General features: G+C 44.5%; 1 protein-coding gene across 1 annotated transcript in view; it reads left to right on the forward strand.

The window, feature by feature from the left end:
* SMARCD2 (SWI/SNF related BAF chromatin remodeling complex subunit D2) overlaps positions 1–22,805 on the forward strand; it is a 631,810-nt gene that overhangs the window by 327,006 nt on the left and 281,999 nt on the right. Inside the window, exon 9 of the mRNA XM_069238057.1 lies at positions 14,610–14,707. Within this exon, the coding sequence (XP_069094158.1) occupies positions 14,610–14,707 (98 nt within the window). The remainder of the gene's footprint in view (positions 1–14,609; positions 14,708–22,805) is intronic.

Genomic DNA, 22,805 nt, shown 5'->3' on the forward strand with positions numbered 1-22,805 from the left:
GGGTCTGGTGGGGTCGTCCTCTTGGGAAAAAAATTAAAAAAGATTGGCAAATGGTGCATTTTAAAGCAAATGAATTCAGTGAGAAACAAGGCTTACAAAACAGTGGGGATGTAAAGGATTGACATATTAAACACATAAAAAGCTACCCCATATCTTACTGCATTAATATGTTCAACAGTTACAATATGTCAATTGCAACAACTTCAGGCCTTTAAAGTGTGTGCCTGCCCAATTTCTTGCACTGTATGTGGCATTGACTTTAGAAGAAAATGCTTTGGGAAGCACTCACAGCTGCTAGTTGCCATCGGTCATATAGAAATGTGTGCAAACAGGCCTTCACGAGGGATGAAAAAAGTGGGGGCTCTCTAAAAGGGAACATGTAAAATACATTTCTGTGATTAACATAGTGTGCCACCCGAACGCTATTTTGGTTTCTCTCTGAGACAATATTGCATCCAGAAATATAACACAACTGACATACATCTAAAACCTGCCAGTACTATTTGCTTTGTCAATGGTTATTATGTGTTTAACATAAATGAGTAACAACAGTGATTTGTTATAAATAATTAGCATTGGAAATCTTTCAATCCTTGAATTGTGAGACTCAATCAATCAATCAAAAAATGTCTTAAGTGCACTACTCACCCGTTAGGGTCTCAAGGCGCTGGTGGGGGGGGGGTTGCCAGTTACTGCTCAAAAAGCCATGTCTTGAGGTGCTTTCTGAAAGTTAGGCGGTCCTGGGTCTTGCGTAGGTTGGTGGGGAGGGAGTTCCAGGTCTTGGCGGCAAAGTGGGAGAAGGATCTACCGCCGGAGGTGGTGTGTTGGATGTGGGAGACTGTAGCGAGGGCGAGGTCAGCGGAGCGGAGCTGTCGAATTGGTGTGTGAAAGTTTACTTGTTCATTGAGGTAGGCCGGTCCATTGTCGTGGAGGGCTTTGTGAGCGTGGACGAGGACTTTGAAGATGATCCTTTTGCTGATGGGCAGCCAGTGTAGGGATCTGAGGTGGGTGCATATGTGTTCGTGACAAGGGAGGTTGAGTATGAGACGTGCAGCTGTGTTTTGAATTCGCTGGAGTTTTCTTTGAAGTTTGGCTGTGGTCCCAGCGTAGAGGGCGTTGCCGTAGTCCAGTCTGCTGCTGATGAGGGCATGGGTGACTGTTCTTGTTTCTAAAGGAATCCATTTGAAAGTCTTGCGTAGCATGCGAACGGTGTTGAAGCAGGAGGACGATATGGTGTTGATTTGCTGGGCTATGGAGAGAGATGAGTCTAGAACGATGCCATGGTTGCATGCGTGGGTGTTGAGGGTGGTCCGAGGGTGATGGGCCGCCAGGAGTCGTCCCATGCTGTCTTGTTGGGGCCGAAGATGATGATTTCTATTTTGTTTGAGTTAAGTTTGAGGTGGCTTGCTGTCATCCATTTGGCGATGTCGAGGAGTCCGGCGTGCAGGTTTATCTTGGCGGTGGCTGGGTTCCTGGTGAGGGAGACGATGAGCTGGGTGTCGTCTGCGTAAGAGATGATGGTGATTCCGTGGGGGGCGGAGGAACTTGGCGAGGGGGGACATGTAGATGTTGAAGAGGGTGGGGCTGAGGGAGGATCCTTGGGGGACCCCGCAGATGATCTTGGTGGCTGGAGACCGGAAGGGAGGGAGGCCAACTCTTTGGGTTCTTTCGGCGAGGAAGGAGGTGAGCCAGTCCAGGGCCTTCCGGCGTCAAAAAGGCGTGCATGGAGGGTCTTGTGGCATACAGTGTCGAAAGCTGCGGAGAGGTCTAGGAGGATGAGGGCGACGGTCTCGCCCTTGTCCACTCTGGTCCTGATGTTCTGAGACTGTGATATAAATATTATTGATGGCAGTGGAATGCAGTATTGGCCTTCAGTTATGTGCGCTTTATGTTGGATATGTATACTATTTTTCTCTGCACATTTTGTCCATCTGCAAATCTTCAATCTCATCTCTTCCTTCTTCAGCATCTTCATTTTCCACTGAATGCGCTTCCTCGCAACTTCCTCACTTCACCACCCCAATTATACTTTCTTTTACTTTTACCATGTAAATATTTGGACATCTGTGTACCCCCTTCACAAACATTTACACAGAATTTCAATTGCAACTGGATACAAGACCATTATTCTGCAGAGAGGCCAACCCACTGACGTGCACTTTCCTATGCCTTCATCCTGAGCGCAGGAGCTCTCAATCAAAGTCCCTCATAAATACCTGGAAAGACTCAAAGTATGCACTATACAGGAGTAATAAGATGCACACAAAAAATACAGAAATACAACTTGAGGAAATAGCTAACAATCGTGGGGAATGTAAGATTAAGTAAAACGTGAAATAAAAGAAGAACCAAATTGCTGACATGCTTTACCTTAACATTTTTTACATTAATTGTTCGTAAATCAATCTATTTTTTTTTTTGCATTCATGTTAAGGGCGTGAGTATAGAGCCAGTTTTAACACCATATAGCATGTAACTATCTTTACTATAAGCACATATTTCTCCCTTTGTGCTTGACTCGTATATTTGGATCAACTTTGCAGGGGAACAAAAACCCTGCTCCTCTTTTGGATCAATTTTGCAGGTGAACACATGCAGCAGCTCCACTTCTAAAGGGGCCAGCGCCCTGCAGCCATGGTCTGGGGTGTCACAGTGGGAAAGGTGAGCATGACCAGGGGTCTCAACACAATATGCATAACCCAAGATTAGCATTATAACAGTTAACATTACTGAAAACAAGGTGCCAGGTCACACATGCTTGCATCCAGTCCTACCATGTGACGAATGGGGAAGGGTGGAATCTATGCCTGTGAATGGCAGACGCTAGGCCTCACGTAGGGATGCAGACTCCATCGCTCGAAACAATGATGCTGACAGTGTCACTTGCCTACAGTGGGTACCGACATAGACTACAATGACAAAGAAGTGCTTTAGAAAGGTAAGCTCTGTGTTGTGCATCACATTGCAGAAACTATATTTACTGATTGGCTTCCATTTCCTGCTTCAAAGCGAGGTGGGGCACACAACCTGGGACAGACAGCCCAGACTTAAATGGATTGATTTGTTTAGAGATGCGATCCTATCTCCAAATAAATCGATCTATTTAATATTTTTTATACTTTTTGAAGTAAATGTAGAAATTTTAGGGGGTTGCAACCTCAGAGCCCTAATGGAGAAACCACCTCTGCTTTTAGGTTTCTGATTCTGCTATATATTGAAATTCTAAGTACATTTATTTCAGACTGACTTAAAGTATGTTTTTTTTTTTTTATAAATATGTCCAATTTACTCTTTCATATATTTTTAATAAACAGAGCTGTGATGGAGTGGTTAGTTAAATCTTCTATTTTTATGGCAAAGTTGATTTGCTTATGCACCTGGGACCGAAGGGGAAATTACTAGTCTCAGACTTTCCTGTTCAAAAGGGATAATCAGTGGGAATCAGTGGGATGTGTTGTTAAGGGATTATTTGTCTGAAATGTGTTAATCACCTTGCTGTAGCGTGTGGTGAGTGAAACGTGCTTGCGAACTATTGGAACTAAACAGGAGTCTTGTTTTTTTTCACAATAATGTGTTCAATGTCTTTGTTTTTTCTGGAATGATACTTGTTTTTATGTTGGGTTATACTGTTGTATGCTGCGTCCTAAAATAACAGTCTGTATTTGGGCTCCATTCATGGATGCTTAGGCTTCTGACAAATTTTATTTAATGGAACCAGGCAGAAACTGGGATATAATTTGGGATTGGAACACCAACTCAAAAACCACACTCTGGTTAAGTCAAAACACAGTTGAGAGAGAATCTCTGTTCAGACACTGATATCCCTGGCTTAAGTAGCAGGGAGCCCTCAAAGAAATGCATACCATGTTCAGGCAGTACCAACAATTTTAAAGTAAAGAACACAACACAGTAAAATTCCCAAACCAATTCAGAAAAATATATAAAATGTGATGAGATAAAAGACCCAAAGGTCGTCCAAAAAGTTAAATGGACCCTGAAATGTGATTTCTTTAAGGATTTCAGGCAGAAACTGCTTAGAAAAAGGCAAGCACTATGAAAAAAACAGTTTTCACTGAACTGAAACCTATGTGCACTTTCAAGCCGACCACGATGGAGCAGAGGTCAGATACACCAAGGGGTTTGTTCCAGTCAGAAGTTTTGCCTTCAGACATAGTGGGCAAGTGCTGGGAAAGCATCTCCAGGTCAGTCCTGCAGCCCCTAGCTCCTCGTGACAGGCTTCTGGGTACCCTCCAGCCTGGTGTCCTGCAAGGTTGAGTCATCTTTAGTCAACTAGTCTCTCTTGTAGTTAGAAGTCCTTCTGCTTTTTGTGTCTTAGAAGTGGGTGAACAGGATACCAACCACTTCATCCTTGGAAAGCAGTTCCAGTCCTAGGGTGCCAGCAGGATTCCGGAGTCTTCCAGTCTGTGTGTAAATCCTCTTCTTCCAGCAGGAGACAGAATTAAGGATTCTTTCTCCAGCAGGGCCTCCTTCAGGTAGAGACTTTCACAGGTCCATGAATCGTCTGAGGAGGTGCCAGATATGTCCTGTCACTAGCTACTAAGTGGAGAAATTCTACTACCCAATCCTAACTATTTTCTCACAGTCTCCCCACCTCCTTTTGTAGCGCTTCCTCTTTTCTTTACTGTAAAATTACAAAGGAACCCCTATTTCATCATGGCAGGGCCCAGCTGCCACCCAGCAAGCCTTTTTTCACCTTCTTGGCCACTCCTTTACCTGACTGGGTCACAATTGGTTTTCCATCCTACTGCCAGTGGCCACTAGCTGTCTGGGAGGATCCTGGGAATGAATAGGAGAAGACCTCCCTGGCATCTTCTAGTCAAAAGAGGCTAAAGCTGACCTTTGTTCTGCCAACTGCTCCTCTCCCTTCCCTGCTAGCGCATACCTGCTAAATGGTCAGCAATAAATACCCATTAGCCTTTTCTAGGCTCAGATGTAGACCATTGTTCTCAAGTCTCCCAGTCACGTGATGTTTATTCCTTCTCTAAATGTGTGATAAGCGTCAAACTGATTTTAAGACAGTTGGACCATGTGCAGTGTAAATTACATTTTTAGAACTTCACTTTTCTGCTTAAGAGTTATAATAACTAGATTTCTCCACTTAATCTGATATAGGAAGCATTTTTGTAGCCCTTTCCTAAACAGAGGTGGAAAATAATGATGTTAATTTCCACTTGTCCAAATAAGTAAATGTCTAGCTGGGCCCACATTTGAATTGGCTTTTACATTTTATTTCACTGTGTGGACTCTTTAACCGCAATTTGTAATGTGCCCCATTATTATATATTAGCACCCCGCAGTGTTGGCTTACGAGGCAAAATTTAGGATGACTTATAAATATATAAATAAAGGTTTCTCCTGCACAGCAAATACGTTTATCCCTGCTATGTGTTGCTGCAGCATATTTAAATTGTGCTCCATGCAGAAATATATTTTTGTCACATATGTGTGTGGAGTAAATATGCACTGCATCCCACATATGACATTTAACTTTCTAGACCATAGGCACACATTAGGCACCATTAACAGTGGACTAATAGGGAAATTAAGTAGGCCTATAATGACTTTCAGTACAATCCATTATTTAGATGGGGTACGCAGGCACATTACTACTGTTTAGGAGTTGTAAAATGCACGGAACTGCAAGGCCAGCAAAGATAGGGTTAAGAAAAGAGCAAAAGAAAATCAGGGGTAACCTTGCAGAGGAGGCAGATTTGCTATAGGCCCACACATAGGACACTTTCTGTCCTCAAGCCAAGACAGACCCTTCTGTGTTTCTCTTTTTGTTATTTTGTACCAATTTGTGATTCCTGTCATGCGTAAGGCCGTTTCAGACTTAGACTTCATTGGGTGCTCCTGTAACTTTTCTTGTGACTGATGTATCCTTGTATGGTCTGCCTCCTAAGGACAGCTCAGATTATTCAGTATTGGCCAATGAGCCACCTTTGGTTCTTGGTTCCCTTATGTTGCTATAACAATTGGTTCTGCTTGGGAAGCCCTGTTCAGCGTAACTATCACTGCCAACTTGGCACATGTACATTCAAATAGATTACAGTATAGACTATGTTGGCAACCTATGGCTATTTGGATTGCCTCTCAAACTGTTTTAGTTTGGCAACTGTAGGACTGTTCTGATACGTCATATGCTTAGCTTCGTGATAGATTTGTCTAGGACTTTTGTCCTTTGAATCCTTCCTTTGTGAAGGCTCCTTGGAGACTTCTCATACTTATTACTCCTTGCAGCTGAGATGGTGGTGTCTGGTCTGACAGTTGGCTGTTAAGTTTCTCTGGATCTCTAATACCATTCCTCTTGTGGAGTTCATTCAGGTCTTGAAAAAAAATGCCTTTCCAGATTTCCCCAGGGGCCTGACTGAGTTACCTTCTCCAGTGTGGAATCTGTTCGGATAGACTTGTGTCAAGGGTTGGATGCAACGTTCCGTCCTCCATAGCTACATTTGATTGCCTAATATAAGAGCAACCTCTTCTAATAGCCACAGTGACACCATTCATTAAGTACAACACTCTAGAAGCGACGTGTCTCTGTAGAAGAGTCCCACAAGTAGGAGGGAAAAACCCTCGACCTTAGAAACCCTATAGCCAGGAGGCAGAATCTTGGAATAAGTAGATGCAGAAAGACAGAGAGGCGGTGAACCGCCCAAGACTGAGTGGAGCTGAGCCAGACTGAGGTAATCCAATGAGAAACTTAAGCATGAAGCGAACAGTTGAAGAAAAAGAGAAATACAATCAGGGATAAATACTTTACCTGAAGGAGCAATGATTGCAAAAAAAAAATTGGGGCGTGGTCACTCAGCCAATGGAGTGAGACTGGTAGCCCGAGTACTCGGGGCAACCAGCCCCATCCGGCCAAATCCTGTCTGCTTTTGTGCCCCCTGGGGGAACAAAGTGTCACGTAATGACCCCCGAAGTGGCAAGACCCACAGACATGACCCAGAGCCTGAAAGATGTGCTTGGGGCGAACTTGACCGCGAGAGTCCAGGACGGCCATGAATGGCACAACCCCCTGAGTCATGGAGCTGTGGCGGGCGCGCAGTTGAGTCGTGCGGCTCCCGCTGTATGGCGGTCCTCTCCAGTACCGTCAGCACTGGGGACTTGCCGAATAGACAGGAGAGAGTGAGGGAATGCCTAGGAGTGGAGTTGGTGCGGCGGATCGCTGACGAAGAGGCTGACCTTGAGCTTTGGCTGCCGGAGACAGGCCTCCTGCTGCGGGAACTGTGGAGTGCCGGGCGTGGCCACGCAACTGCACGGAGGTGAGCGCGGGGGGGAGGGAGGTGAGGTGAACTGCCAGAACCAGGGAGCCTGCCGCGCCAGAAAACTGTACGGATTTGAACAGCATGATATGTGCTGACCAGTCTGGGGCCTACACTGACGGCTGGATGTGCTGGGGCTGGGCCTACCTGCCTGCTGAGGCCAGACCCAGCAACTGAATGAGCATTGTTTTGAAGGCTGTGGTTCTCCCTTAAAAGTGCTGTGGGTATAGGGCGGCGATCCAAAACCCACCCATTCCACCAAAGGGAGGCCCAGTGGACACCACATACGGCTGCTGACCGATATTGTCCAAGTTGACTCACACTTAAGTTCATTGGTGGCTTTGGATTGCATTCACATCACCAACTGTACGCAGTGACTTGGGCCTCCAGAGGTAGCGGAGGAGGCTGGATGGGAGGAGGCCCCGACACTAAAGGTCAGTCCATAGTTCGCTGACGCCTCTGGCCCCCTCTTCCCCACCCACAGGCAAGGACATCATCGCAGGCAGGGCCCCCCTGAAGAAAGAGAGCCGGGCTGAAGGAAGGGGGTCCCCCTCCTCCTGTTCTTTCTCGCAGCCATCGGTTAGGAGGGATTCATGGAACGTTGCTCTCCCTGGCCAGGTGAATTAACACTGAGGAGCCCCTTCATACGATGGAAGGACAGGTACAGCACAGTGGACGCTGAGTATTGCCGTAACATGCTGTAGTGCCTCACTGGTCTTGTGGTGACTGTGTAACCTGGGGCAGTGCTTGTTGCACCTACCACCTGGACGAGGGAGCCCAGGTGGTGCTAGAGCACTCACATAGTTGCACCGCCTGTCTGCCTTTACCCAGGACTTTGACCCCATATCATGGGCAAGAGCACAAAGAAGCGACAGGAAAATTTAGAGGGTACCCTCCGACCTGGTGCTGCCCCTGATTGCTCGACACGCATGGTGCTGGCTTCTAGTGGACAGTCTCCCTTCACTCCAATGCTGCCAAATGTGTTGCAGGCTATGGCTGCATCACTTGAGGCCCTGGAAACTAAGATAGATATGCTTTGCACCGGCTTCAGACTCCTGTGAGATGACCACTGGTGGTTGGCGGAACAAGTCATAGCAACTGAGAGGGAACTATTTGAAACTACCCCAGTGGTGGCGCACCTATTGAACTTCTGAGATCATGACTTCATCCTTCAGCAGGCCAGGCATAAGGAGCCCATCGTGGTTGAAAATCTGAAAGTATTCATCTTTCCTGACTTTTCTCTGGAGGTGCAATGCCAACGTGCTGCCTTTAACGAAGTGAAGAAGAAGATGAGGCAATTGGGGGTTTTATACTCGATGCAGTTCCCAGCTAGACTCAGGGATCACATTATATGCAGATGATCTCCTTATATTCCTCTGCGACACTGACAGAGACCTCAATGGGGCAAGAGCCCTGCTGGATTTCTTTGCCATTGATCCAAAACAAAACTCTTCCCCTTGGCCTAGGCCAACAGGCCCTGGAATTCCGTAGAGGAGTTGGAACTGGAGCTCTGCTGCCTCTCTTACTTAGGGGGTCAAGGTTTACCACCCCCTTGCAGACACCTTAGAAGGGAACTACGGAGTGCTGATTCGGAGCTTGAAAACATCTATTGCCTCCCGGAAAACGTTCCCCCTATCAGTGGCAGGTTGCATCGGTCTCCTAAAGATGGTGACCCTGCCCCGCCTCTGATACTTGTACAGATCCCTCCCATTGTGGTTGCCTTGTACTTTCTTCTCTGATCTCAACACCGTAGGCATGACCCTTACTTGGGGCACCAGGCATAGGTGGGTGGCACTTATAACATCAGCGTCCGACATTGAGAGGCAGCATGGCGGTTCCAGATGTTGTAACGTACTATTAGGCGGCCCAGCTGCAGTGGCTCGTACGATTGATAGCTAGCTTGAACTCCCCAGATGGCCACGCGGACGATTTTATGCCCTCCCTGAACAAGGTGTTGAAACTTGTTCTAAGGGCTTCCAGGTCACCAGGTTTGCCTCTACAGGTCCACAGGACAATGCTGAAATGTTGGGCAAGATGCAAGAGAAAGCCCAAAACTAAGATGCTGTACTCTCCTGCACTTTCTCTCACAGTGATCTCGCTGCTCCACCCCAGCATTGGAAAGGCCAAATTAGGGGCATCGTTCCACTAGGTCATCTCTAATGAGACTCCGCCATAATCCCCTTCGAGCACTTACAGGCAGAAATTGACCTGCCGAGAGGCCACTTCCTGACTTATGGCTTGATAATGGCTGTCTGACAGCGACACTAGGGAATGGGTCACACAACCCAAAAGCCACCTCTGCTGCACTTATGTGGTGCATGTGGCTGGCACAGTCCATGTGGTTACTTGCCTGTACTGTTATTTGCAGACCGAATCATTGCAACCCCTAGATGGCCTCCGTGCCAAATCCCTCAAAAAATATGGAGGCCATAATGGAGAGAACCCCGAGAGTCTCTAGAAATGCGAGGTTCCGCTAATTAATTATTATATACTACACAGAGCATACCTCTCTCCTGATAGGATAAATAGATACTTTGGCACCACAGACGCGGCTTGCCCTCGATGTGCAGTGGTTGACGCCCCCTTTTTGCACATGATCTGGTCATGCCCCAGTTTGTCCTCCTATTGGACCGAGGTCTTGAAACTCTTAGCGAGTGTCACGGAAAAAAAACGATTCTGACGACCCCAGCCCACGGCATACTACACTTGTTCTCTCATACCTCTAAAAATAAGGTGACTAGGAAGTTTCAGGACTTCGGTCTTATTCTAGCAAAAAGGGAGATTACCATGCGTTGGAAGGATCCTAAGGGACCCGCCTATATCTCCTGGCATAGCGCACTGGAGAAATGCGCACGATGCGAGGGAACCCTTTTACGCAGCGAGGCTCTTAGAGGCATTAGTGAGCCCGAAGTAGCTCAGGCCTGGGAGGGACTCGTGGACGCCCTGGCTGAGACAGGCACCTACTCGGGGATTCCTCGTATGCTAGTTCCCCACATACTTAGTTTTTACCCACACTGGTCACCCTCCAAAATAGTGGGGACATTGCACTAGAACCCCGGACAGAATTGCAAACATTCCCCCGGGTACGTAGGTGTAGCTGATATGCAAATAGTATGTATGAACAATCGCAAGATCTTAGATGCATTGGCTTGCCAACTGAAGGAGGGAGGAGAAGGGAAAGGAGGGTGTTAACCGTTCGTTAATCCAGATAAGCTGTGTAATATTTCAGCCACTAAGAATGTAAATATATGGAGACTATAGCATTAGTTTAAGACGTAATAAAGTCGGCTGTCCTACACTATTGATAGTGATGGGGTTAGTTGTGTATAAAATTAAGAGCTCGGTAAAATCTGTTTACAAAACAAAATAAAAAGAACTTGCAATGCAGTCTCCTTTTGATATGAAAGATGATGAGGCATCTGAGGAAATAGTAGTTATCCATCTTCAAATCGGTATGCATAATCAAATCTACCAATCATGCAGGCCACTTGTATTGGAATAAAATATAAGCATCGCCCTGTCGGTTCCTGCCTGCACTCAGACACTGAAATCCAAAAATGGGTGGTGAAGATCGGAATTCCTGATCAACTTATATATATATAGATGTATATGTATGCAGGTCTGTGAGTCAGACGCTATCTCCTCGACTCGAATTGCATGGCTTTGGTGCTGCCGTTGGGACGCTTCAGTTACACTCCTGATGGGTTGGAGTTCAGTGACAGATGAAACACCACTCTGAACACAACTGCGAGAGAGAGAGCCCACCAGGGAAACTGAGTCTGCAAGGTTCAACAACGTGTTGGTTCGATCCTTGCTTATGTTTTTCCTCTAATTCCTCTGATCACAAACGTAGTGAGGAAAACGAGACACGTTTCAACACGGGCTAGACAAACTTGCTACTTCATTCCTCTGGAGATGTCCCTAGAACCACATGAAGAACTACTGCTGAAGCCATACTTTCTGACTCTGCATCATGGTCAGCTCAGACATCCAGAGCTCAGAATACTGAATCTAGCTATCTGGCATCTGAGGTCTTACAGTTTGATTACCTGAAGCTCCTAGAGCTGTATATTCGGATCCTGCACAAGGCACGCAGGCCTACCCCAAGTGCTCTTTATGGAGCTAGGTGAAGAATATTTATCCACTATTGCATTGGTAAGCATATAGACTCTCGCATAGTCTCTGTGCAGGGCATCTGTTACTTGTTGCATTTGCATAAAGCAGGTTTGGCATATGCTTCTATCTGTCTTCATCTAGTTGCAGTAGGAGCCTATATGCAGAATAGGTAGCATTTGCCCCTTTTCAAGGTTCCTGTTATCAAAAGACTCATCCCTCCTAGGGTGCCTCCAGCACCTGCTTGGAACCTTGATGTAGTTATCACTAGACTTATGGATCCTCCTTTCCAATCTCTACACTCCTTTGGCATTCCGTGGAAGGTAGCTTTACTAAGCGCCACCACATCTCTGTGGAGAATCTGTGACCTGCAGGTTTCGGATATAGAGGAACCATTCATTCAGGGCCACAGAGACGGCCATCTTAAGGACGTAGTTAATATTCCATTCCAAGTTATTTTACTTTTTTCGTGTTAACTAAACTATTGAGTTGTTCATCTTCTTTTCATGCCCAGATTTCGTAGCTGAAAGACCATTACATACTCTGGCTGTCAAGAGGACATTCAGGTATTATATAGACAGAACCAAATATATCAGTAAAACAAAGCAACTTCTTATAACTTTGTAAAGCATCACATGGGTAAACCCTTTTCAAAGCAGACTTTGCTAAATGGATTGTTAAAATGTGTTCCAACATGCTATTTTAAGGCAAAGCGCACACTACTCGTGGCACCTAAGGCACAGCCCATTGCAGAATGGGAACTGTGATAGTTTTCTTGGGTAACATTCCTCTATCAGACGTTTGTGAGGCTACAGGCATGCGGCTGAGGGCAGGTTACCGGTACAACCGAGGAGAGAACGAATAATTCTTCTTTGATTGAGGCTTGCGCGTTCCTAGGAAGCTCATTCTCGACTATGGGATTGGTGACTGATTGACCAACTGACGTTGACGATTTGTCTTCATTTAGTAAGTGACTATCTAGCACTTGTTGTTGCACTTTTGAATAGGAGAAGTAGTAGTTACGGTCCTGATGAAGCGTCATGGGATCATCTGTTGACCATCAAGACGCAAAACATGTTGACCATATTTCGACATGATTAGGTACACTACCTTTTTTCCTCCGTGTAGAGTGTTGTGGGACATCATCCCCGTATTCACTCCCTTTGTTTTTTTTAATCTTGGCCTGAACCTTTCCCTGATTCATTAAAGTGATGTTTAAGGCTCAGAGCAAATTTTAACTCTTTCAGTCTCGTCTCTTCTATATATATATATATCTATATATATCCCTTAATAGTCGTTATTCGTTTCAGACCTAAATTTGGCAAACAATCTTCAGTTCAGTGCCATCCCTATTTTAGGGGTGGTCCGCTAGACATTGCAGCACCGGTCTGACGAGGAGATTGCCCAGCGATGAAGCTTGTCATCCTATTGGGTGCTTGAGGGCTCTCCTGATATCACTGACTGATTTCGCCCCTGTATTCCTATCACTTATTTTTGGAACAGTGTACCTTTCTACTTTACAGCAAGCCTTGGGAGACTGTACACTGGACCATCCCAACCTCCCAGTCCCTCCTCTTGTGTTAATAGCTTGTGACGCTGCCACATGGCCAAGACCACTAATTTTCACCAAATATTACTATGGGGGTTATTCTAACTTTGGAGGAGTGTTAATCCGTCCCAAAAGTGACGGTAAAGTGACGGATATACCACCAGCCGTATTACGAGTTCCATAGGATATAATGGACTCGTAATACGGCTGGTGGTAAATCCGTCACTTTTCCGTCACTTTTGGGACGGATTAACACCTCCTCCAAAGTTAGAATAACCCCCTATGTGTGCATTTAAACCAGACACAGGCTTTAGTGTCTAGGTAGTGCTGATAATATTTTTTCCAAACATTTGCATCATTTGCCAGCTAGTCACACTTATGGGACGAACTTTTTATGGTTAATGCGGAGTATATGTGTCTACAGCAACACATACTATGTAAGGAAATTGATACTATGTAACCATCTGTTTATAGCATGTAGTGTTGTAGATTCACATGTGCCCACAGTCCTTCCTAGAATTAAGTTATGATCATGGATTTCATCATAGATCCAACTACTAGGCCTTTCGACACTAAACAACACTTACACTGCTTAGTGTAAAAAACATATAAAGTGATATTTTTATCCTGGTGTATTTTGGGCTAATGGTGGTGTCACAATAGAACTTGTGGCTCGAAAACAACTTCAAAGAAAAATAATTAGCAACTATCTGCGCCTGTGACCCCATTTCTAACAGCGCCCAACATTGGAAGACCGGGGCTTGCAGAGCATGTGAATCTACAAACAAATGGTCACAGGGTAAGTAACATTTTCCCTTTTCTCAAGATTGGCGTTCTGTGTGCTGCAGTTTATGGAAATTGCTCTGCTTTTTTTTTTGGTGGACAAACATACAAACTGCCAGGATATCGCTAGTTGCTCAGTGCTTTGGTGGCTAGTACATGCCGTGGCATTATGGAAACGGTGGGGGCCTGAGCTGCTGCTCACGGGGAGGGAAGTTGCGCTAGTTGTACGGACTATAACTCTTGTAAAGTATGCAGTATAGCCCCCTTTTAATGCATCTGAATACACATATTAGATTCTTGAATTGTATTATTTTGTATGTCTCCACCACCAACAGACAACAATGCATTTCTGCCACGGTAGAACAATATTTTGTATACTTGTGCTAAAACAAATCGGTAACTCAACCTGGTGCTCCCAGAAATTAAACTGTAGAATGGGAGTATGATGGTTTAAGTACAAGTGTACTAAAGATCATGAAAATGTCTGCAGCAATGTGATCCTGCAAGTCTGCAGGGAGAATGGTCAGAAGGACAGGAAAACGACAGGTGAGGCACACGGATAAATATTCAAAGTGTTACATATTGTTCACAGGCAAAACTTTAATGTTCATTTCTAATTGTTTAATATTCACTGGATAACGTGTAAACATAACCAACTTTTTTTTAAAATCCTTTTTCACTCTCGAGAATCCTTTCTCATTAGTACTAAGTTAACAGAAATTAATGTTCTTAAATTATTTTTTCTGTGCTGGTCCTGATAGCGGATTAGTCGTTGCCTGGTCGAAAATGTGGAATTGCTTCATTGCTGACAGTGTGATTTTTCTCAAATCTTGCTTGGAAATACTAATGCGGATCTTTCTTTCTGTCCATTGATTTAGATATTCAACTGCATACGAATTAAATTCTCTGAGATCCCAATAAAGCTGGCCAGTCTACTGCAGCATCCAGATCCAATCATCATAAACCACACAATCAGGTAGGATGTCGGTTTTAGAAGGGGTGTACACCACCCACTACAACACTTGAATCACTATTTTAGTTAGTTTGAGGTATGTGTGTGTGTATATATATATATATATATATAATTCACTGAAAAAAACAAAGGCTACGGGGACGTTATAGTTAGGAAATAGAAAAAAAAACCTTCAAAATTCACTAAAAAAAACAAAGGTTACAGGGACGTTATAGTTTGGTTCAGATTTTACATGTACCAAACCATAGAAATTCAGCTGTTATAGCTATAGTTATTTCAAGTAACTATAACTCATGCCCTAAGGTAACTATAATTTGCGCCCTCGCCATGCAGTTTTCTCATCAATTTTACTGCAGATGATACAGTGATATTATCAGTGATACCACAGAAGAGGTCATGAGTGATGTAATATCTGGGGTAATTGGCGGTGCATGGTGAGTGTGCACGTAGCAGTTACCTTAAAAAACAGTTACCAGAACAAAAAGAGGGTACTTTCCGGATCAAAAGCTACCTTTCTGCCACACTTGGTGTAATTCCACCCACAGTTCAGGCTGTAGTTGTGTCTAAAAATCCCTATGGAAATTGCATGTGGAAAAGCATTTTGGGATCCCTCCTTTTCCTCGGCCCCCGCTTGATGAATCACCCCGAAACTTTTAACACAGCAGATGAACTGACTCTCGTACTAGTTTTGAAAATTTCATGAAGGTTTGTTACATGGCGCAAATGTTATTGGCAGACCTAAAACGCTTTTCCAATGGAAACTATAGCTGGCAGTAAGATATATATCCATTCCCACTCGTCATCTATAGCGGCACCAAACCAGGGATCAGAAACCCACTCATTGCAAGTACGGGGTCATTTCCAATTGTTTATTCCTGCAAATAAGCATCATATTTAAACAAATAGGTGTGATTACAAAAACGTATGTCTGATACTTTTCAGCATAACACCTTCTACCTGGTTCTTCCAATGCAGCCTCAGTAGGGTTGTAGTCTACCTTGGAAGGTTTTGGACCACTCTCCGATCGCCAGGGTCCACTGGGACCTGGTTCCTCACTTGAGTCTTTGTTGGGGTCAGGGTCTTCTGAATCGTCAGTGTCATCAAGGACTCCCAATTATGAAAGGTCCTCCTCTCTAGTGGGATTCCCAGAGTCAAAATCTTCCCTACATTCCTCTGAGGCATTTACATGTATTTTAGAAAAGATTGCCTGAGTCTCTCAAAGGTGTCAGAAGGAAGTGAGGTTTTCTCTGCAGCCTTATCCTTCCAAGAATGTTTTGGAGCGCTCATGGGCTGATACGGGCCCCAATCATCCAGATTCATGGTGCATTTCTCAGCCAATTAGAGGATCTGGTCAGAGGCTGTGGAGTGGACAAGACAGTTTTTTTTTTTTTTCGTCAGCAGGGAGGAGCAACTGTCCCTCCACTACCTCATTAACTGAGTTCTCCCTGTAAACACCGGCAATGATGATCAGGTGCTGACTGGTTATTATAATTGCCTCACAAGTGGATCTTTCCCTCTTAACACTTGCATCCAGGTAGTGGAAACAATACACTGGATTCGCCCTTGGATAAAGTGGGCTGGACTGAGGGCCTTAAGGCTCCATCGGGTCCGTTGAAGCCTCCTGAGATTACCCAGCATGAGACCGATATAAATATGGTGTGTGTGTCCCAAAGAACATCAAGGAACCAAACTAGGGTCAACTGAACTGTAAAGGATGACCTACATGCATATAAATCGGGGAAAGGTGGCACCAACCGCTTGTGTATGCGTATTTCTTCCTTCCATATCTGTAGTGGAAGAGGAAACCATTGAGATGCACACAACATCCCTTGCAGGCAGTGCAATGCCCTCTAGTAGCACCAACACTTAACCGTGTGGCCTGTGTTTGCCATCCATGCAGCCTGGCTGACCGTGCTGCTCACATAATTTCCCCTGGAGCCACATCTCGGCACTCCTTCCTTTGTGGGACAGACCCACTGTTTCCGTAGGGTCCTGGTGATTTGCTTTATTGAGGCGTCACCCGGTAGGGAAACTGGTAAATGCAATTAAGGTGAAGGAAAAGCTGTACAAATATGAGCAATATGAGCAGTGCTTGAGCAAGGAAAATCTCTGGTGATGTATAGTCTATAAAGGAAACACACATATTTGACTGCTGAGCAGCAAAGAAAGATGATGTGCTTTTCCTTGTAGAGTGTTTGAAATGCAGATTCTCGACTGTGATTGGAGGACTGTTGGCTTGTTTTTGAGACTCATGGCATATGAAGTTCTAATGCTGTTTGAATATTGGTTGCTTTGGCTGCTGAGCAAATACATGAAGATTCAGTGCACAATCTGAGACTCCAGTCTTGACATAGAATTCAGTCACATAAAGCTGCCCTGATTGAGCAGTTGAATGTACTCTGCTCTTGTTAACTGAATAAACATTTGTGAGTTCCGATGGTCTGCCCGCGGAGATGAAAGTTGTTGCTTCACATGAATTTGTCTCAGTTCAGTCAGACAGGTAGTTTAATTCCAGCAATTACTTTTTAAGGATTTCTACACTTCTGGTGCAGCACTCTTCCCATCCACCTTTTGAGTTAGGGTTCTTTTGGTGTTGACAAGGACTTGCTGTTATGCTTATACAAGTGTTAACATTGCTGTCCTTTGTGAACAGAAAAATAATATTTGAATCTAGCCAGCATTGCTTTGTCTTCAATGGCTACAGTTCGGCATACCCGGCTGCAGTTCGGCATTCCGGGGTGGGAGAGATGTTTATTTCACTCACTCAATCTGTTTTAGTATTTAAAGCTAGTCTACCTTTTTTTAAAATTATGGGAAAAACAATATTGCATTACCGTGAACTATACAATGCCAGAGTACAGAAAAACACAGCAAATGAAATTAAAGCGTGGATGTGCTAAAGGTGGTTTCTTGGACTCCCAGAGCACCAAGACGTCAACATCTTTAGAGCATCCGAGATAAAGGACCTCTCTCTTTGATACCTCCTCTGTTTGGTCCTACCCACTCAAGCAGGGTCTTTTGCCAAGGACCCTGCTCCTAGAATAAATGCCCAAGAGCCATCCAGCTTCTGAAGCTGGAGGCACATTCCAGATAAACGACAGTGGAGACATTTTTGCTCTTTCCTTATGTAAGTATATCAAACAAGTGGCTGCAAATCTCCCTGGGGACCTGGGCAAAAGTATACAGCAGTATATACACAGTGGTTCCTCCGAGATAATTTAAATAAACAATTATTATTATTATTTTTTATTAAGAAGGAAGGCAGCACGTAATTTTGCCTCAGTCGGAACTTCTGAACTTCCCGGGAATACTGAAGGTTCAAACACCGAATACTTCAATTATCAAATGTTATATAATTCATATTATTAGTTTCTTTTGAAGTATGTGTACATCAGAAGACCTTGATGGCCCTGAAATGGTAGTGTAGCCAAAGCGTCATCTTAATCAATGCGGGAAATCAGCCAGATTTTGTAGAGATTTCGTAAAAGATAACATCAATGGGATAGGTCTAAGAGTACTGGGAGAGTGTTCCACAGCAAGAGCAAGCCTGCCTGTAAGGAAAAGCTGCGACTTCCCATTCTGAATTTAGGAAATGTAGGGATCACAGGCAAGTTGGCTGTAGATGAACGCAGGAACCGGAAAGGAGCATACAGACAGATGCCTGGGCGTGTCCAAATAGGACAGGATGTACGGTGCAAAGGGCTTTGCACTGGAACCGTTCCTTAAAGGGAAATCAATAAAGAGACAAGTTAAGGGCAGCAATAAGAAAAATGGCCAGCTGAAATTAGAAGTATTTTAATGAGCTTCTGTAAATTGTCCCGCAGGCACACCTTTACAGAATTGGCATAGTACAGACAATAGCCAATAATGGCTGCTACAGCAATTCTTCTACCTTCCCCACTGAGTTAGGGAAATATTTTTCTAAGTCTTCTAAGGAAGAAAGGTGAAGATGAAACCAACAAGGATATTTGATCAGTTTTAATAATATAGCTGCCAAATGTAATGCCTAGGTTACAAACAGAGGTTTCTGACATGAGAAGCACACCATTTGTTTTGCCATGAGTTTTTATGTCTGTTAAAAACCTGCATTTTGTGGGAATTAAGTTTGAGTCATGGACTGCCTGTTGCATATTCTGGTGAAATGAAGAAACTTGCAGCTTGACAGAAGTTCAATGAACACAAAAGTTTATTCTCCAAGAAGAACTTGTGACTGCTCCACAACACAGCAGCATACACACGTCCTGGTCTACATTCTAGATCAGTAACAACATAGATAATTCATGACATAATAACATTCTCTTATCAACAACTATACTATAATAATAACTACAATCCTTATTTAACGGTGCCCATCCAAACTTCATTTGCACTCAATATGCTTTGAAAAGATGCTGCTGATGAACACAGTATGAAACAAATATTCTACCATACTGGGCCTCATTATAAATAAACAAAACAAAAAGTTTTGTCATTGTATTTCATTACAATCATGAACTTTTGAGGGGTGCTACAAACAGGAGTGATAATAGGGAATCCTCAAACATGCAAAAAATGTGGCAGAATAGAGACATTCAGATGGAAATAAAAACTCAGTTGCTTTCATATGTAATGTGAGGCTCATTGCCAAATGTGTTGATTGAATCACAAATAGTAGTTCTGATAGTTTAACTAAAGACAGCAACCTAAAGAGAATAATAGGTCGCATTTTGACCCTCAAGGAGTTAGTTTATGAATTCTTCATCAGGACAAAGTCGAAAACACATTTGGTAAGTAGAAACTCTGGATGAAAAGAGAATTGATAGTAACTATTGCTTCTGGAGAATAGACAGGAACAGAATTTTCAATTTAAAAATGTTTTTGATTATTAAAGGCAGCTAATAGATAGCTATGGCTAGTACACTAACGCTGTAGATTGTAGCCGAGTTGCGCCGGCCCTGCCCCAGATCCTATCACAGTACCTTGCTGAACTGAGGCATATAGGACTGTGAAGTAATTCAGCTAAAGGTAAAATCCTAGATGTGAAATATAGGAGCACTGAGAACTATTCACGTTCCAGATGCCTTTTAAGTGACTACAGATAACCCCTGTTACGTTAACACTTAGGTGATATTCTCACCCATCATAGGCAGTGCTTAATTTGTAAAATATTATTAAGTAGTACTAGGGCCTGCAGATTATTTTTTTCAGTAAGTCGCCACCAGTACTTGTACTGCTGGTGCTACTTGCCACCAGCTACGCCAACCTCATGCATCCATGTTTTTACTTAACATAGTTTGTGGGCCAGCTCTGTTTTAGTGTAAACACTTCATTGATACCCAGCTAACAATGATCTCAAACTAGGTTCTTACAGCACCAGAGAACTGCTCATACATACATTTAATCATGGCAGTTGTTTCAAATTAGCAGCACTCCAAGACCGTTTAACAGCATGTTTGAAGATCTGAGACTAATACCCTGCTTTCATTTAGAAGACACACTGTAGGAAATTGGGTTACTGGTTGAGTAGGGTAACACAAGCAAACTCCAAATTAACCTGTGCTTAGCCCTCTGGTAGCTTGGAAAAAACAGCCAGGCTTAACATTGGGTCATTGTGTAAAGTATTTATTCAGCACACAAACAGTAGTAAAGTGAAAAACACAACAGAAGGAAAATCCCACAGCAACTTAGCAAAATAAAGTCAAATTTAATAAATGATGAGGTGATGCCAAGATGGTGGACATGTCTTGCTGAGCTCCCAAGACCCAGTCCTGAAAATCCAACAACATCCTTGACTCTGGTGGCCATCCAGCCGTAATGACCGGAGCACGGTACCTGAGGCTTCGCCAGCAAAAAAAGGCATGACCTTGAGGGCCCAGCTGGGAGGAGCGACGGTGCCAGATGCTGCGGGGCCTGATCTGGGCTTGACTGGCAGTGAGATCGTCTGCAAGCGAATTTGGAGTGTGCGACGTCCCCACTCCAAATGATAGAGAGCAGAGGTGATATCGAGCAGGACCCCATAGGACATCGTGGCTGTATGCACAGCAACACAGCAGAAGCCAGAAGAAGGGCAGTGCTAGTTGGCAAACAACAGGACAGCCTGGAGGGTATGATGGGGTGCCGAAATCGGCACAGAACATTTGAGGAGGTGGGTGCTCTGAACTCTCCTTGCTTAGGCAGAATCTGAGGAACACTGTTAAAACAGTGACTGACGTTGAGGGCAGAATCACAGAGATGGAAGACTCTCTTCAGGCGTCACAGACCAAGATCACTGCCCTCCAGTGCATAGTGAAGGACCTTGTGGAATGCATGGAAGACGCCGAAGGATGCTCGTGTTGAAATAAAAACAGGATTGTGGGCATACCGAAGGGCAGGGATTGCCCATTGCCTTTGCAATAAATCCAAACTTGGCAACAGTCATGGATCCCAGAGGAGGATGTCTCAATGCTTGTTGGTGGAAAGAGCTCACTGCTTGCTTGTGCCTCGGGGCCACCACCACACCCAGTAATTGCCAGAACTGTTAATTTTGCAGCTAGAGATGCAATCTCATGAACAGCCCATAAGATCATCAAAGTTACATGCAAATCCTCTGCCTTGATGATATTTCCAGACTACACCCTGAAAGTGCAGCAGCAGAGGAAATCCCTTCAGGAGGTCAAACAAAAGCTGCACACTATTGACAGACCTAAAATACATGTTGCTTTTCCCAACACTGCTGAAAGTCTAAGACAAATCCTTTTTATTTGATAACCCAGAAAACGAATGAAACTGGCTGGAAGAAAGACCGATCGGTAGACCAGCCCCGTGTGCATCTATGGAAAATCCTCTGCAGACACAGATCGGAGAAAATGGGGGTGAAACATCCTCAGCAGAGTAGGCACTCCTCAGGAGGCCCAGGTGGTGGTGCAGACCCAGGTAAAGAGTGACAGAGAACCTACACTTACCACAGTGGGTGACACGGAGAACACCAGCAGACATACAACTCAACACCAAACAGGACACAATACTACATGAACAACTAGGCATGACGTACTGCCTACTAAACAGGAAATCCGTCAACTTACACCATTACAGGTTCTGACAGATGACAATGGCAGATATACTGCAATACTGGGGAATCAGGAGGGAACTCCTCTGCTGATGATGTAACAGACACTTTACAGACTGACAGTACTACTAATAGCCATACTGTTAGAAATGGGTTCTTTGGTTGGCAGTCAGGTTACCCCCTGTCCAAGCAAGGACCCTCAATCTAGTCAGGGTAAAAGAGAATCATCCTCAGCTAACCCCTGCTTATCCTCTTGGTAGCTTGGCACAAGCAGTAGGCTTAACTTCAGAGTGCTAGGTGTAAAGTATTTGTACCAACACACGCAGTAACTCAATGAAAACACTACAAAATGACACAACACAGGTTTAGAAAAATAGGAAATATTTATCTAAACAAAACCAGACCAAAACAACAAAAATCCACAGTACACAAGTCAAGTTATCAGTTAAAAAGCAAAAAGAGTCTTCATGTAGTTTTAAACACACACTAACACTGCTAGCGTGAAAATGTACCTTGGGCGTGTCAAAAATAACCCCGCTCGGCCGAGTGTGCGTCAAAAAGGGCTTGCGATGTGTCGGTTTCCCTCACGAGCGAGACCTTGCGTAGTTTCTCCTTTCGTTGGGTCGGGCGCGTCGTTTCTTCTCTGTGCAGGAGAGCGATGCGTCGATCCGTTCAGCACTCTCGGGTCCGGGCAGGCCTTGTGTTGTTTTTACACACCCAGCGGTGTTTGCGCCGGAAATCCAGCTGCACGATGACCCAAAAACCACGCAGTGCGTGTTGCAATCTCACCAGCCTCCGTCAGCGAGGCTGTGCATTGTTTATCCAGCCACGGGCGTCGATCTTCGGGTCGCGCTGCAGGCGAGTGTAGATTTTCAGCCGCGAAGCCGGCGACGCGACGATTTTTCAGCCGCAGATCAGAGTCATGTCAATCTTTTCCCTGCACGATATTCTGTGCAGGGATTTCTTCCTCTTAGGCTGCCAGCTTCTCCTTTCAGGATCCCAGGAACTGGATGGGCACCACTTGGCAGAGTAGGAGTCTCTCCAGAGACTCCAGGTGCTGGCAGAGAGAAGTCTTTG

The sequence above is a fragment of the Pleurodeles waltl genome, chromosome 6 (assembly GCF_031143425.1).
Source record: "Pleurodeles waltl isolate 20211129_DDA chromosome 6, aPleWal1.hap1.20221129, whole genome shotgun sequence".
Taxonomy (NCBI): Eukaryota; Metazoa; Chordata; class Amphibia; order Caudata; family Salamandridae; genus Pleurodeles; species Pleurodeles waltl.